Below are 18,195 nucleotides of genomic sequence, written 5' to 3' on the forward strand. Positions count from 1 at the left end.
AGCAAATTTTTTTTACTGTCTGATCCACCAGGGAAGCCCAATCATATAACAGGTTCATGGAAAACCAAAAATGTATTACTTTGTTCTTTTAAGTTAGCCTTAAACATCATTCCTAAAATAGTTTCTTTTCACAGCCTTCTCTACTAGAGATCTCTTTACAATGGTAGAGGGTAATAGAGTCCCTCTCTGAAATTTTGGCTTAGAATACACGGACTTAAAATTAAAAATATCTTCAAGCTATAGATTCCAAAATTATATTATACCTAAACACAAAAATAATTTTATAAACACTTTCATAAATACTAAAATGTAATTCTCAAGAAAAAAATAAACAAATATTCCACATGAAATATCAAGTATGTTTTCATTGTACTAAGAAGAAATTGTATCAAAGTTCCTTTTTCTCTACTAACCACACACTAAAAAATGGTTCTTCAGGCGCCTGGAAAGCAGGAGCAATTCTAGTGAAATACAGTTATGCAAGAAGAAAAAAAAATTAACGTTTGATTTAACACTTATTTAGTGCCTTGTGATTTGTGCACTTCTCCATAGTCTTTATAGTTGTGTGGGGAAAACTAACACCAAAACGCAAATTCACGATCCTGTGTTTCTTAGAGAGGATTTCATCAAAGTAAACACTGAAAAAGTCACAGGCATATCTGAGAGCATGCTGTCACCTTGCCTTGGTAACACCAGAAAACCTGAACAAAGCAGCAGTCCTGCTCTATCTTATGACTTCTGAACTAGCCAGCTTAAAATCCCTTTGAGCTCACGTGCTCAGTCTTATCCAACTCTTTGCGACCCCATGGACTGTAGACCACCAGGCTCCTCTGCCCATGGGATTTTCCAGGCAAGAATACTGAAGTGGAGTGCCATTTCCTATTCCAGGGGATCTTCCCGATCCAGGAATTGAACTTGCACCTTTTCTGTCTCCTGCACTGGCAGGTGGATTCTTTACCACTAATGCCACCTGGAAAGACCCCTAAAACTCTTTTGGCCCTGCTGCTGCTGCTGCTAAGTCACTTCAGTCGTGTCTGACTCCGTGTGACCCCACAGACAGCAGCCCACCAGGCACCCCCGTCCCTAGGATTCTCCAGGCAAGAACACTGGAGTGGGTTGCCATTTCCTTCTCCAATGCATGAAAGTGAAAAGTGAAAGGGAAGACACTCAGTCGTGTCCAACTCTTTGCAACCCCATGGGCTGCAGCCTACCAGGCTCCTCCGTCCATGGGATTTTCCAGGCAAGAATACTGGAGTGGGTTGCCATTTCCTTCTCCAATGCATGCATGCATGCCAAGTCGCTTCAGTTGTGTCCAACTCTGTGCAACCCCATGGACAGCAGCCCACGGCTCCTCCTAGATATTTCAAAAGCTGTACCAAAATATTATGAAGTTCTAGAAGGCAAAAAAGGCCAGGGATTAGAACAATGCAACTAGCTGCTTGACAAAGACCATCATTTAACAGGTGTTGTTATGACCAACCTCACGTAAAATAAGTATTTTACAATTCTACACAGTGTATAGGGATGAAACATGCCAAATAAAGTTATGGTTGTTTTCCTTTTTTTAACATTTATTCTTGTTTTCTAATGAACCTAAATTTGTTCTGCCTTGTCAGAAGCCAAAGGCAAAATTGTGTTCTCTTCTTCCCAGAAACTTATAATAAAGTAGTGATAAATAAATCTAAGTCAAATTTCTGTGACCTACTTGAAAATTTGGCAATTGAACACTCAGAATCTCCCCCCAGGATATTTGACTCCTTTGAAAAACACCATTTATTTTTATTTATATACAACATAACCTCAAACATGGTAACAGTCACCACGTAAACTAGCATTATCCAACACACAGCAGAGAAACTGCCTAGGAAAGAAGATTGCTTTGCCACTCTGAGTTAGATACATTCATTTATTTAAAAGGGTAACAAATAAAACAGCAAAAAAATAATGTGCAGCTCTCTAAAAAAATCTAATTCTGACGTTCCTACTGCTCAGAGTCTGGGATTCTGATTTTTTTCCTTCAGTGTGAAACACACAGAAACCAAATTAATGGAGACCATGCTAGAGAATCTGGTTACAGAGATTTATAATAATTTATTTTGCAACAAGTCAAAAGCTAAAAAGGGAATCTGAGTCTTTAGAGCTTTTCTCTACTAAGTGCTTTTTTAATACCTCCGTGAGTTAAAAATCCCAACTGTAACTTTGGTTATAGACAAAGAGAAAGGTTCATGCATATTTCAAATCTTCAATAAATATCTGTCAATTAAGTGGATAGAAGATAAATTACACATACCACCTCTGCAAAACTTATGGAGTGTGAGAATCAGATACTCTGTGGTAAATCAGACAGCTCTCAGTATAATGAAATAAAACTAAGACTGACCATCTTTAATCAAAAAATTAAAGATATCATGATTCTTTACTAATAAATCCTCTTACAATCAAATGGAGTCAGTTATATCTTAAGAATAAAAATATTTAATAATCCATGAGGTATAGAGTGAGGTAGGTAAGCAATGATATTTATCACTAAGAGATAAAAGCACTGACTTGTGCTGTGATGTTATCTACCACAGAGTCCCCACCACAGCAGGAATAACAGTCCATGGAAAGTCACAGCTGGTTTCAATTACTAAGAAAGCACAATACAGGAGAAGACAGTGGAATACTTTACTACTTACTGGCCTCCTTCCTCCATCTCCATTGCATCTCTCAGGAAAAGAAAAAGGAGGTTTGGAGTTAGGGGAGGGAAGGCTTGGACAACTGGCCACAGGTACATTTTCCAGAGCTTCTAAGGCATGAAACCAGTTATAGAAGGAAACCTGACTGACCAGAAGCGTTTAGGGAGTGGTTCAACAACGCAATTCCCCACTTCTATTCACATTCCAAGTCCCTGCATGTGAGAGAACGAACGACTGTGGTTTCGGTGTAACACTTAAGCATAAATCACCATATATTGTTTTATTAGTACTTGCTGACATTTTCATAACATAATCCTACTTAGCGTTTTGGAATACAATCCTGTATCTCTCCTAGTTTCACAAGTGCCTGACAACAAAATACATGTCACGATAACAACCAACAGTCTGCTCACTTTCAGAGCTGCTTCAGACAAATGATCATTCCAGATACTCTAGTGCTTCACTATTCAGTATGTCCTTTTAAATTCTCCCTCTCCATATGCCACTAAAGTTTTTTAGGTCAAATATTGAAAGAGGAATAAAGGGCAAAGTAGGCAAAAAATATTTCAAGAAAGCATCTATACAATATTGTAAAGTAGTTAGCCTCCAATTAAAATAAATAAATTTATATTTTTAAAAAAGCATTGAGCTCTTATAATGATGCTTTAGTCAAAATAAATCTGTGAATAAAAATTACTAAAGGGTATCAGTGACCTGTGAATCATGACATAAAATGGAAGAAGTCTCTAAAGATTAAAGAGTAGAAGTGGAGTCCTAATTTCAAAACGAAAAAGGCAAATCCCCAACTACAATAGAACCAAAAAGGTTTGGTGACAATTCTATGCATCAATATCAAGAATAGTTCAAAAGAAGAGTATTTACAGATGGCCAACAGGCACATGCAGGCTTTCCTGGCGGCTCAGTGGTAAAGAATCCGCCTGTGAATGCAGGAGATGTAGGTTCAATGCCGGAATTGGGAAGATCCCCTGGAGAAGCAAACGGCAGCCGACTCTAGTATTCTTGCCTGGGAAATCCCATGGGCAGAGGAGCCTGGCAGGCAATATAGTCCATGGGGTCACAAAAGAGCTGGACACAACTTGGCAACTAAAACAACAGGCACATGAAAAGATGCTCAACACTGCAAATTATTACAAAAATGCAAATCAAAACCACAATGAGATACCACCTCACACGAGTCAGAATGGCCATCATTAAAAAGTCTACAAATAACAAATACTGGAGAGGGGGTGGAGAAAAGGGGACGCTTGTACACTGTGGTAGGAATGTGAGCTGGTGCAGCCAATATGGAAAACAGTATTGAGGTTACTCAAAAAACTAAAAAGCCAGAACTACCACATGACCCAGCAATCTCACTCCTGGGCATATATCCAGACAAAATTGTAACTCAAAAAGATACATTCACACCCCCATCCCCACCCAACGCTCAAAGCAGCAGTATGCACAATAGCCAAGACATGGAAACGACCTAAATGCCCACTGACAGATGAATGGATAAAGGAGACATGGTACATACATACAATGGAATACTACTCAGCCATGAAAAGGAATAAAATAATGCCATCTGCAGCCATATGGTCGCAACTACAGATTATCATACTAAGTGAAGTCAAAAAGAAAAAGACAAATACTGTATGATACAACCTACATGTGGAATCTAAAATATATCACAAATGAACTTATCTACAGAACAGAAACAGACTTACAGAGAATAAACTTGTGGTTGCCAAAGGGGACAGAGGTGGAGAAGGGCTTCACTGGGAGTTTGGGGTTAGCAGACGCAAACTATGATATATAGAATGGATAAGCAACAAGGTCCTACTGTATAGCACAGGGAACTATAATCAACATACTGTGATGGAAAAAATATGAAAAAGAATGTGCATATATGTATAACTGAACTACTTTGCTGTACAGCAGATATTAACACAACACTGCAGATCAACCACACATCAATTAAAAAACTAAAACAAAAAAAAGTATTTAATAGAAGCAGAGGACTCACTGACACTAAACTACACTGGCCTAAGCCATCATTTATTCCTTGAGGTACAGGACTAGTAGATAAGAATACTAGAAACAGGGATGTCTGGATTTCAACAAAGAATCTACCAAAACTGTCTTCTGATAGGCCATGGCAGGGTTTTTAACCTCTGCATTATTGACATTTTGCATTGTAGGATGTTTAATAATGTCTCTGGCCTCTACCAAGGGGATGCTACAGGATCCACCAGTTGTGATAACCAAAAATAGCACTCGAGATATGCCAAAGTTTCCCTGGGAGGCAAAATCACCCTTGATTGAGAAGTCCTGATTTATGGCAAAATGGAGAAATACAAGATAAGTAACAGTGGTTTCTGAAGTTCATAAGTAATTGAACAGCTATTCAAAAGAAATTGAAAAGCTGTATCCAAGGTGCTGATAATGGATCATGTCCATTTTGGAAAAGGTTTCTTTGTGTGTGTGCACACGTGCGCTCAGTCACTCAGTAATGTCCAACTCTTTTTGGCCCATGGACTACAGCCCACCAGGCTCCTCTACCCATGGAATTCTCCAGGTAAGATTACTTACAGAGGGTTGCCATTTCCTACTCCAGGGGATCTTCTTGAGCCAGGGATTGAACCTGTATCTCCTGCATTTTACTATGATCCAGAAAATGTACATAGATAGGTTCATCAAATTAGAAGATATGAAATCAGATGATATGAAAAAAAAAAAAAAAAAGTGGATGGGGACCTTCAAAGAACTACAGAATTCATCCACAGTGAAGGTTTGTGTAATGGTTTGAAAGTTGATTCTTTCGAAAGTAAGTTTTCCTAAGGTAAATCAGCCCTGAATATAAGGTAGTTTTAAAGATCAATGAGACAGATAAAAAATAAAAGCCATATAATAATGTTATTCTGTTCATGAAGTCTGTAAAACACTGCTTTGAAAAAAATTTACAATACCATACGAGACAAAACATATGTTAACATTATTATGGTCGCGCTCCCCCTGCCTTTCACTGTGGACACAGGGGTTTCAAGTAGAGTAAGAGATTCCTACACAGATGACACTATAATTAAGAAAATACAAGCTATAACACAATACTAGGTAGTAACAATCTAGTTTAAGTAAATCTATGAAAGTTTACAAATTGAATCTCTCTCCCAGGAAATGCTTCCTGAACCTCCGAAATAAAAGCAATTTCTCTCATGCCCAAATATCCTTGGAAGATATTTCTATCACTGTTAATTGTTTCCTTATATTACAATTTTTATTATTTAAAAGAGATAACCTGATAGTTTATAAGCCCTTGAAAATAGGACAGAACTTTATTCTCTTATCTGTTTTATAGATTGTCCAGTACATGGCTGGGCATATATGGTGAACCATCACATTTGTTAAATAAATAAATTAGTGAGAATTTAACATTTTTAAAATATTTATTTGGCTGCACCAGGTCTTAGGATATATGGGCTCTTTAGGTGCAGCATGTGAACTCTTAGTTGCAGCATGTGGGATCTAGTTCACAGATCAGGAATCAAACCCCGGCCCCCTGCATTGTGAGTGTGGAGTCTTAGCCACTGGACCACCAGAGGAGTCCAAAGAATTTAATATTATTCAATAAAAGTATTCAAATTTAAAATTTTAGAAATAGATGACAGAATCAGAATACAAAAGCCTGGAATCAAGATAAAAATGTCAAGAGCTTCAGAAAAAAATTTAATAAGAATAAATGTAAAGTTCCTTTTCTGGACCTGGGAATCAAAGAGTAGAAGCCCCATTCTATTCTTCATAATATAGGTGGATGAACTACATTCTTAAAAATGAATACCACTGAATCTCAAGAAATACTTTTTTTTTTTTAATTTTATTTATTTGGCTGCACTAGGTCTGAGCACATGGATCTAGTTCCGGACCAGGGATCGAACTCAGGCCTCCTGTATTAGGAGCACAGAGTTTTAGCCCCTGGACCACCAAGGAAGCCCTACTACTCTCTTTAAAGTGATCATATTCTTCATTGTGAATTGCCCATTTATTGATAGTTAGATATGTTCTCTTACAATGATGCATAAACAAGGATATTCATATAATAATCCAATATCCAAAATAAGAGTATGAGAAAAACTAAATGCATACTATTAAATTAAATGCAGAAGTTTAAAAGAATGAGATACGGATTTTTCTGTATTGAAAGAAAGAGAGGCTGGGGCAGGTGGGGACGGAAGGAGGAGAGAAAAGGCGATAAGAAAGGAGGAAAAGAGGGAGACATTAAGTTATGAAAAACCAAGCTACAGAAATGTTACAAGATGCCGCTCTCAAATACATACATGTGTGTATATATGTACATATATATTTTATATATATATATATATACACATATATTTTATCTGTCCCTTGGTGCTCAGATAGTAAAGAGTTTGCCTGCAAAGCAGGAGACCTGAGTTCAATCCCTGGGTGGGAAAGATCCCCTCAATAAGGAAATGGCAACCCACTCCCGTATTCTTGCCTGGAAAATCCCACAGACAGAAGAACATGGGGGGCTATAGTCCATAGGGTCACAAAGAGTCAGACATGACTGAGCAACTTCACTTTCTTTCTTTCATTTTATATAGCTATGTAAGGCAAAAGGGATGGAAGAAGGAATGGAATATTTTTTATTTGAATTAATTCTTTTTCACTGAGAATGTGTTACTTAGATAATTTTATATAATATTAATGTAAATACTAATCCTCCAAAACCTAAACTTAGTTTCTTTTATAGTCTTAGTGCACAAATCAATATTAGTTTTTGAACAAGTATAATGAAAGAAATGTAATTCTTAAGTTTCCTCTCACTTCAAAGAAATTCTGTCTGTCATGCTGGGTTTCCATTAAAAGTCTAAGAGAAGGTCTCTATCCTATATAAAATCCATTTCCGTTTATCCAGTACACAAAGCTATAGGTCATTAAAAATTAGCACATACATCTCCAGTAATATTTTCTACTGCTATTTTCCCAAGTCACGGATACTGCCTGATAAACCTTAGGAACACCACATTCCCAATTTTTTCCCACTTAATGTTCCCCAAATAATTCTAACTGTAAGAGCACTCTGCCTCTGGAATTATGTGCTCACTAAAAGTTACCAGTCATAAAAACCCACAGAATGGGAGAAAATATTTGCAAACAAAGAAACCAACAAAGGATTAAATCTCCAAAATATACAAACAGTTCATGCAGCTCAATATAAAAAAAAACCCAAACCCAATCAAAAAATGGGCAGATCTAAATAGACATTTTTCCAAAAAAGACATACAAATGGCTAAAAATTATATGAAAATATGTTCAACATCACTAATTATTAGAGAAATACAAATCAAACCTACAATATAGCAAGGTATCACCTCACACAGGTCAGAATGACCATTAACAGAAAGTCTACAAATAATAAATGCTGGAGAGAGTGTAGAGAAAAGGGATGTCTTCGACACTGTTGCTAGGAATGTAAACTGATACAAAAAAACTAAGTGTAGAACTACTATATGATTCAGCAATCCCACTCCTGGGCATATACCCAGAGAAAATCTTAATTCCAAAAGGGACATGCACCCCAATATTCACTGTAGTACTATTTACAAAAGCCAAGACATGGAAGCAACCTAAACGTCCACCAACAGAGGAGGAGATAAAGAATGTGTGGTGCATATACACAATGGAATATTACTCGGTCATGAAAAAGAATGAAATAATGCCACTTGCAGCAACACGGGTAGACCTAGAAACTGTCATACTGAACGAAGTGTGTCAGACGGAGAAAAACAAATATCATGATATTGCACATATGTGAAACCTAAAAAAAAAAAGAACTTATTTACAAAACAGAAAGAGTCACAGATAGAGAAAACAAACTTATGGTTACTAGAGGAGGAAGGGGGGATAAACTGGAAGATTGGCATTGACATACACATACTACTATATATAAAATAGATAATAAATAAGGACCTATAATATAGCACAGGAACTCTACTCAATACGCTGTAATAACCTATACGGGAGAAGTATCTAGAAAAGAGTAGATATATGCATAACTGATTCACTCTGCAGTACACCTATAACTAATACAACATTGCAAATCAACTATACTTCAATAAAAAAATTTACTTTTTTAAATTACCAGTCATAAATAATTCTCAAGACATAGAAAACCCTATTTTCAAGCAAACACCCACAGCTCCTGATGAAACTGCATAATAAAAGGTCACCTTTTGCCAAACAAAACTCAAGGTCTCTCACTTCATTAAACAGCTAAAAGTAAATATATTTACCCAGTACTTTGGATTTTTACCAACCTTCAAAAACATCCCACTACAGTCAACAGTTGCTATGAAGATATGTATAATATAAAGAACTTTTTCCCTTTCCTATAATCTGGGAAACTAATGTAGTTAAAGTACTTTAAAAATCAGTAAGTATTAGAAGATAAGTTTAGTCAAACAAAGTGATGATGAAAACTATGTCATGGAGCTAAATGGCAAGCCTGAAGATCTGTATAATAATACAGCCTAAAGACTCATATGATAATACAAACAAAAGCACCTGAAGTAGGTTAAGTAGGTTATTTTCTAAAGTAATGTTATTTCCTAAATATATTTCTCATTGTTTATAAAGCACTATGCAACAGAAATAAAATGTGATCCACATTTTAAAAAGTAGAAAGAATAGATAAAAAGTAGAAACAAACAGATGAAACTAACTTTAACAATATATTTCATCTATCCAAAAATATTCAGATGATTTCAACATGTAACAGATGCTAAATAAGTATTAATAAGATAATTTATCTTTTTTTAAAGTCTTTGAAGTCTACACTTCACACATACCACCTTTTCCATTTGGGCTAATCACATTTCAAGTGCTCCACAGACACACGTAGTAGTTCCTACATTGATCAGAGAGCATCTGTAACATAAGTGGGTCAAATACAGTTTCTAAATTTCTGAAGCACCGTTATATAATCAAAAGAAGCCCTAAATAGCTAAGCAAAAGCAAATGTCTTTAGCATAATCTTTAAAGGCAGATGTAGGTAAACAATCAAGTCAAAACATCTCATATGTACCAGACCCTACTTTAAGTGCTTGTCCAGCATTATCTCATCTGATCAAGCACAAAAGCCTCTGATGCTGGCACTAGTAATACCCTCATTTTACAAACAAGGAAAATAGGACATAGGGAAGGTTTAACCCAGGCAGTAGGAGGTTTAACTCAAGAGCTCATGCTCTTAATCACTATACATGCTATACTATAAGGAAAAAAAAAAAAAGCTGATTTATAAAAGATAAAATATGGAATAGTAAAGCAAAATCATTTCTTTAGGAATAGGTTATTAAAACTGAATCATATAATTCTTCTCCACAAGAAGCTCCAAACTCCAAAAAAAATAAAATAAAAAAACAATTTTAGGTTAGAATTTTTATTTGTAAACTATTGTTACCACACGTATTTTATTTAAATTTATGATAAATGTTTATATTTATAATATGAATATTTATTCATAATCATTGAAAAATTATAGATTTAGCTTTAAAAATGAATAAAACGATTATTTTGTGGTCAAGAAATTTCAAGTTTATTTCAAGCTGCACTTTTCTGTTTTACAAACTCATTTTATTTCTGATCTCATTATTCTAACAGTCTTCTGAACAGACTTCTTTTTAACAGTCTCATTCTCTTTTATGAAGGGAAGGAAAAGGGCTTATCTTTCTCCTATTCACCTATCATTCGAAGGTATAAAAAAGTATGAGAAGATAAAACAGGCAAAAAAAAAAGTTAGCTTCTTTCCTATATCTCAATTCTAAGAAAAAGGAGAAAATAGCATCATATTAGATGGATACGTTGTACCCCAAGATTCTTTGATAAAACCAGGAGACAACATTCACTTTCACACGCACATACCCTTGGCAGAATGACCTAAAATACTGTCTAATGGTCATAAAATTTTCAGATAAGATGTCAGTTATCTCCTCAGAAAATAACATTCAAAAATACTTGGTCTGAAATAAACAGTCCCATGTTAAAGAAAATCAGTGGCTAGAGTTTAAATTGTCTGACCTTTCTGTGTACCTAAAAATCACAAGATAAGGACAGCCTTGATCCCCGGTTGAAGGCCATTGCTGTCTGCCCACTAACTTTGACGTTTTCAGGGTGTCACTGGGAAAGCCTGATCACACCACCTTCAGTTACATAATAAACCTATCACCTTACCCGTTTTACCATCCCTCCCACATATTTAAAACTTGACAAAGGTGGCCAGATGTTAAGAGGGGGCCCTTTAATGGAAGACTGCATTTGCACAACGTGCCTGAGCACATATTTAGCAACAAAACAGGTTCAAAAGTCAACCTGCCACCAGCCATAATGAAGAAACATCTCAGCTTACAAAAAATGTTATAGAAAATATGCTCATGCCACTTAGATTTTCCCTTTGGTATTTGAACAACTTTATCAAATATGCAAATGTTTCAGAGAGCCTGCAAAGCTCATGTGTGGGCTTCTTTTGTTTTTATTTTTCCCTTTGACAGCTGGCTATTTACGTTTCAGGCACTGGGTCTGGCCCTTTGCTGTGCATCACCCTGTTAAGTCGTCCCAATTGTCCCATTCAATTAGAGTTTCTGCTTTACAGAAAGGGAGGCAGTCACTGACCTTTAGCTCTTTAGAGTTAGATGGGAACCAAGGATGTATCCCCCAGGCAGGGCTTCTTTCAGCTTCTTTCTATAACACAGGGACTGTGTTATCCTGTTTCATTCCCTACTTACTGACCAATTTGTCTACCATGGGTACCTTCATGCTCTCAAGTACCAGCTCAAACATGTAATAAATAATAAAATTCCAGTAACACTAAAATATGAAAGGTGAATTGGAGGGTATGTGAATTCTATCTCAATAAAGCTGATGCTAGAAAATAACAAAAAAAAATTAAACATAAGCAGGATAATAACATCAACTTTCCAATTATCCTAGTAGTAAATCATAGACAGCATGGCTGAACCACAGGCAATCCAAAAACCTAATCTATAACTCATCTCTCAAATGTTTATAGATCAGTCCCTTACTATTGGTACCTTTTTAAAATACTTATTACTTCACTCATAGATTACCGTAAGAGTCTCAGCCTCCTCAATTATTATTTTTCCATTTTCCCTGCTACATTAAACTAAATTCTTCCACCTAGTTTTCAAGGTCTTCCCTAAATTGGCCTCATATACCACTCATTATTTCTCATCATGTGGGCAAGCAATCTCTTTGGGGTCCTACGAACGTATCAAGCCTTGTGCTGGATGCTCTGTCTTAAATAATCCCATCCTATTAACCAGAAGGACTTCCCTGGTGGCTCAGTGGTAAAGAATCTGCCTGCCAATGCAGGAGACATGGGTTTGACCCCTGGGTCAGGAAGATTCCTCTGGAGAAAAGAAGGGCAATCCACTCCAGTATTCTTACCTGGGAAATCCCATGGACAGAGGAGCATGACAGGCTACAGTCCATTGGGTAGCAAAAGTCAGACACAACTGAGAGATTAAACAACAACCAGACATATTCTTTCCTTCCATCACCTGCTCATCCTTCAAGGATTAGACCAAATCTTACCCTCTCCATTAAGCTCTCTAACTAATGCTAACTAATGCATACTGCAGCCTCAGGCAATTCCTACAGTAGTTAGCAGTCTTTAGTCCTACCTTTATATCCCCAGCACCTAGTAAACAGGATGGAAAAGACAATCAATAAAAGCCTGCTGAATACAAGTTGCAACATGCTGTCCCAAAATAATTATGTGGTTTTTACCCTATCTCTTCAAACCAGGTGTATTCACTTCACTGGCAACACAAGTAGCTGAGTGCTAAAAATAATGCTGCCAGAGGTTTTCCTCAAGATGAATAAACCAATGAGGTATATCAGATGCTCTCATGGCCCCCAAGCATTTTTATTAGGAACTGATTCAATAGGCTCTGTGAATTTGAAGACAGTCTCCTCTAGGAGTTAACAATGCTCAGATCAAAATGACTTTATAACAATCCATCCTAAGTTTTTTTCCCCTAAGATGACAATGTAATTCAGGGCCTCTCACTATAAAAGAATACTGCAATTATTTATATACTATGACAATTATTTATACTATGACATCTTAAGGTTAGTGTACATTTATAAATGTCTTATTTTTGGACCACTCAAAACAGATCAAATAAATATAAACACAAAAACAAGCATATTTTTAAAGCCACTATTAAATCTTTAGGGTCACCAGAGAATATAAGGAATTCAAGTCACAAGATTATAGATTAGAAGGCACAAATTTGCATAGTCATTATATACTTAAGATTGTTACGACTTAAAAAGGTAAAAAAAAAACACCAAAGTTTTTAAACAACCCAATAATAGTTTAATATATGATTCAAGACATAGTATCAACATATATGGTTTGATATTGAGCACTTTAAAAAAAATTCCAAGAAACAACTACCCTGTTACTGGGCCTGAACTCACAGGAAATGCCAAAGATAATTACAGCTTTCCCCTGCTAAGTACAATTCTACACAGAGAAAAAGGCAACTGAAGTTCGGTTCAAAGTGAAGGAGATACATTTAGATACCAAGAGAAGCTCAAGAACACAAGACACCTTGCACTTGTCTCTAAAACAAACATATTTAGTTCCCTTACCTGTTTCTGAAATGTAGGTAACAGGATCCTGCTGTTGGATTTTAGCAAGTTTAGAAGACCGTGGCAATTTTTCCGGTCGCTTTTTGGCATTTTTTACCTGTACTGTTTCCTCTGATTCTGAATCTGAATACAAGAGGAAAATAAAAACTCTGAAACGAAATAGTATGAATATAGTGTGCTTTTATTTTTAAGTTTTTTACTGGAATATATCACTGCTTTATAACCTTGTGTTAGTTTCTGCTAACAAGTGAATCAGCTATATTCATACATCCTCTTGGACCTCCCTCCCACCCTACCCCCATATAGTGTGCTTTTAAAGTGGGGTTTTTATTTTATTTTATTTTATTTCCCATGAAACACAGCCTGTGGGATCTTAGCTCAACCAGGGATCGAACCTGAGCCCACAGCAGTGAAAGCACCAAGTCCTAACCACTAGACTACCAGGGAATTAAAGTGATTATTATTAATCAAGTCCTTTTAATTAATCAAGATTCTTTTCCAAACAAATCTCTTTTTTAAATTCTGATAGATTATCACTACCCAGTGGTTAAGCCTTTCTATTGCTGTGGTAACAAATCAACACAAACTTACTCGCTTAAAACAACACAAATGTATTATTCCCAGCTCTGGAGGTCAGAAACCCAACTTGGGTCTCTGAATTAAAATCAAGCATTAGGACTGCTGTGATCCCTTCTGGATACTATACGGAAGAATCCATTTCCTTGCCTTTTCCAGTTTCTAGTGACTGCAAGCATTCCTCAGCTCATAGCCCCCTCCCTTCCTCCATCTTCAAAGACCCCATCATTAGGCCAAGTCCTTCTCACACTGCCATCTCTCCAGTTTTCTGACCTCCTTCCACAGTCAATTTCTAAACCTCTTCTGCCTTGCTCTTCTTTGTGACTACACTGGGCCCATCCAGATAATCTCCCTACATTAAGGTCAACTGATTATCAACCTTAATGTCACCTATAATTTTAATATCACCTCTTCTGCCATACAACTGAACATATTCACAGGTTCTAGTAATTAGGGTGTGGGCATCTTTAGGGACTGCTAAAGATATCTGCTGCTGCTGCTAAATCGCTTCAGTCGTGTCCGACTCTGTGCAACCCCATAGACGGCAGCCCACCAGGCTCCCCCGTCCCTGGGATTCTCCAGGCAAGAACACTGGAGTGGGTTGCCATTTCCTTCTCCAATACATCAAAGTGAAAAGTGAAAGTGAAGTCGCTCAGTGGTGAAGTTGCTCGGTCGTGTCCGACTCTTAGCGACCCCATGGACTGCAGCCTACCAGGCTCCTCCGTCCATGGGATTTTCCAGGCAAGAGTACTGGAGTGGGGTGCCATTGTCTTCTCCGATTATTCTGTCTACCACAGTCTAATTACCCAGAGCACTTAAATACAAATCAAGACAAAGTATAAATACCTAGTATATGTCTGGTACAAAACAGGAGTTTCAGAAATTTCAGTGTCCTTCCTCTTCCTCTCACCATGCTTTTATAAATCCTGGCTCATACAGTTCTAAAATGTATCAATTATATTTCCACTTTCCCAAAAGATGTAAACTTTTGGGGAATAGGGATATGTACTTATTTGAAATTCTTTATTATATACAGCAGTAAAAGACTCACTATAAACATTCAACTACTTTTTTAGAAACTTTGCTATCACTGTCAAAATCCTGATAATCTATAAATGCTTCCTTAGGTTACATTCTTAATTCTAAGAATTCATACTGAATAGATCTTCTCCAAAAAAATCAAAATCTAAAACTTTTACCATTATTTTAGCATACCATAAAAGGAACGCATAAAAATGTATGTTCCCTATCTTAAAAATACAATTAACCCTTGAATATGGGTTTGAATTGCACATGTCCACTTCTACACAGATTTTTTTCAAATAAATATGTTGAAAAAAATTTTGGAGATTTGCAACAATTTGAAAAAACAGACAAACCACATAGCTTAGAAATATTAAAAAAAATTTAAGAAAAAGGTATGTCATGAATGCATGAAATATATGTAGATACTCTACATAGGTATGAGGTGATCTTTCATATAAAATTAATCTGTATTAGTTTTCTGTTTTATAACATTGCTTTCAAAGAATTACACTACTATAAAGTATGCCTCTCTGTAACTGGGTAAACTGCATAACAGCCTATTTATCATAACAGGTAAGTGGATTTTCTTTTTATGTAACAATGTTTCCAATACTGTATTATGAATATGACCGTGTTACAGTCATACTGTATGCCAAAATTTTGTTAACAGATTCATTAGTGCATAGGCTAGGCTATCATGAAGCAATCCTATCAATTACACCAGGCTACCATTAAACAATCATACTGCTACTTCTTCATTATTAAAGCATGAATTGTTATACCTGTAAATATGAATTTCCTTTTCACATTATCTTTTCATTTCTGATGTCAAAAGTTAGTAATACGTACAACATCTACATCTGTATTATAATAGAGTGTAGTAATACATATAACATCTAGAGTATTTTATTTTGTATTATATTAGACAAGATTGATGTAGGTACTGAGATTCATCTTGTAAACAGATGACATAAACTTATAGTATCAATAAATACAGTATAGTACTATAAATGTATTTTTCTTAAGATTCCCTTAATAACATTTTCTTTTCTCTAGCTTACTTTATCGGAGAAGGCAATGGCATCCCACTCCAGTACTCTTGCCTGGAAAATCCCATGGACGGAGGAGCCTGGTGGGCTGCAGTCCATGGAGTCGCTAAGAGTCAGACACGACTGAGAAACTTCACTTTCACTTTTCACTTTCCTGCACCGGAGAAGGAAATGGCAACCCACTCCAGTGTTCTTGCCTTGAGAATCCCAAGGACAGGGGAGCCTGGTGGGATGTCGTCTATGGGTCACACAAGGTCGGACACAACTGAAGTGACTTAGCAGCAGCTTACTTTATTGCAAGAATACAGTATAAAATACATATAACATACAAAATATGTGTTAACTGATAGTTTATGGTATTGGCAAGGTTTCTAATCAACAGTAGGCTATTAGTATTTAAGTTTTGGGGGAATCAAAAGTTGTATGTAGATTTTCAATTGCAAGGGGTGTCAGAACCCCAACCCTCATATTTTTTAAGTCAATCTTATAGTCAAAGTTTTTAAAGTGTGTTTGTTTCTTTTTAACTGCAACAAAAAAGGACCAAATCAAAAGGATAAAAATGAAGTTTTAGATCTTCGTTTGTAAAGCAACATTTTATGGCACTCTTTTTCAAATTCAGTTTCCAAGAACCTCAGCTGAAAGAGAAGTTAATACAAATACTTTAGCATATTCAAAGTAAGTTTCAGACATGCCATATATACCACCTCTCTACAGAACAAAACTTTATTAACATATTTCAGCTCTGATAAATTCTCTAGTAATAATAAAAGTTGTTTTCAACTTTACTTGAACACAGAGCCTCTTCTCACAGCACCTATTAACATTATACAGAACATCAGCTCTAACAGATACAAAATGAAAATTTTTAAACTTGAAAACTCCTGAAAAGAAATATTACCCGAATCATAGATGATCCTCTTTTTCTTGTTTGACTGCTTCGGCTTGAATTCATCTTCTTTACAAGAACTATTTACCTATAAACATCACAGTATAGTTAGAATACAAGGAAGCCTATATAACTTACCTATTTTTTCCTTGTTAGATTTGAGCTCAATAGTTCACAACCAGAGAAACCCTGCCCCTACAGGAAACATTTTCACTTGTCATACTGGGGTCGGGGTGTTACAGGTATATAACGGGTAGATAAGGGATGCTATTAAACATTCTACAATGCACAGGACAGTCCTTCACAATAATGAATTATCTCACCCCAAATGTCAATAATCCCCTAATTAGGCTAAAGAATGGAGAAGGCAATGGCACCCCATTCCAGTAGTCTTGACTGGAAAATCCCATGGACTGAGGAGCCTGGTAGGCTGCCATCTGTGGGGTCATGTGGAGTCGGACACGACTGAGTGACTTCACTTTCACTTTTCACTTTCATGCATTGGAGAAAGTGAAAATGAAGTTGCTCAGTCGTGTCCAACTCTTTGCGACCCCATGGACTATAGCCTACCAAACTCCTCAGTCCACGGAAATTTTCCAGGCAAGAGTACTGGAGTGGGTTGCTATTTCCTTCTCCAGGAGATCTTCCCGACCCAGGGATTGAACCTAGGTCTCCTGCACTGAGGAAGACACTTTACTGTCTGAGCCACAAGGGAAGCAAGGAAATGGCAACCCACTCCAGTGTTCTTGCCTGGAGAATCCTGAGGATGGGGAGCCTGGTGGGCTGCCGTCTGTGGGGTCGCACAGAGTCGGACACGACTGAAGCGACTTAGCAGCAGCAGTAGCAGAGGCTAAAGAATAAGCCAGTGTGTGCGTGCATGCTAAGTCATTTCAGTCATGTCCGACTCTTTGCTACCTTATGGACTGTAGCCCGCCAGACTCCTCTGTCCATGTGGATTTTCCAAATAAGAATACTGGAGTGGGTTGCCATTTCCTTCTCCAGGGTATTTTTCCAACCCAGAGATCGAACCCACATCTCTCAGGTCTCCTGCACTGGCACACAGGTTCTTTACCACTAGAGTGCCACCTGAGAAACCCTGAAGACTAGGCCAGACCCATCATCAAAAAGATAAAGAGATCACAAACGCTGGTGTGGATGTGGATAAAAGGGAACCCTTGTGCAATGTTGGTGGAACTGTAAATTGGAGCAGCCACTATGAAAAACAGTATGGAGGTTTTTCAAAAAACTAAAAATATTCCAATCCCAAAGAAAGGCAATGCAAAGAATG

At 36.8% G+C, this 18,195-nt stretch overlaps 1 protein-coding gene across 4 annotated transcripts in view; it reads right to left on the bottom strand.

The window, feature by feature from the left end:
- RFC1 (replication factor C subunit 1) overlaps positions 1-18,195 on the bottom strand; it is a 77,199-nt gene that overhangs the window by 41,495 nt on the left and 17,509 nt on the right. For 3 of the 4 annotated variants that reach the window (XM_024993540.2, XM_024993541.2, XM_059887863.1), the window contains 2 exons: positions 16,920-16,995; positions 13,371-13,493 (listed from right to left, as the gene is read on the bottom strand). In XM_024993540.2, coding sequence (XP_024849308.1) covers positions 13,371-13,493; positions 16,920-16,995 — 199 coding nt within the window. Of the gene's footprint in view, positions 1-13,370; positions 13,494-16,919; positions 16,996-18,195 lie in introns of those variants that run through there. The other variant, XM_059887864.1, reaches the window with a different exon arrangement.

This window comes from Bos taurus, chromosome 6, assembly GCF_002263795.3.
Source record: "Bos taurus isolate L1 Dominette 01449 registration number 42190680 breed Hereford chromosome 6, ARS-UCD2.0, whole genome shotgun sequence".
Classification (NCBI taxonomy): Eukaryota; Metazoa; Chordata; class Mammalia; order Artiodactyla; family Bovidae; genus Bos; species Bos taurus.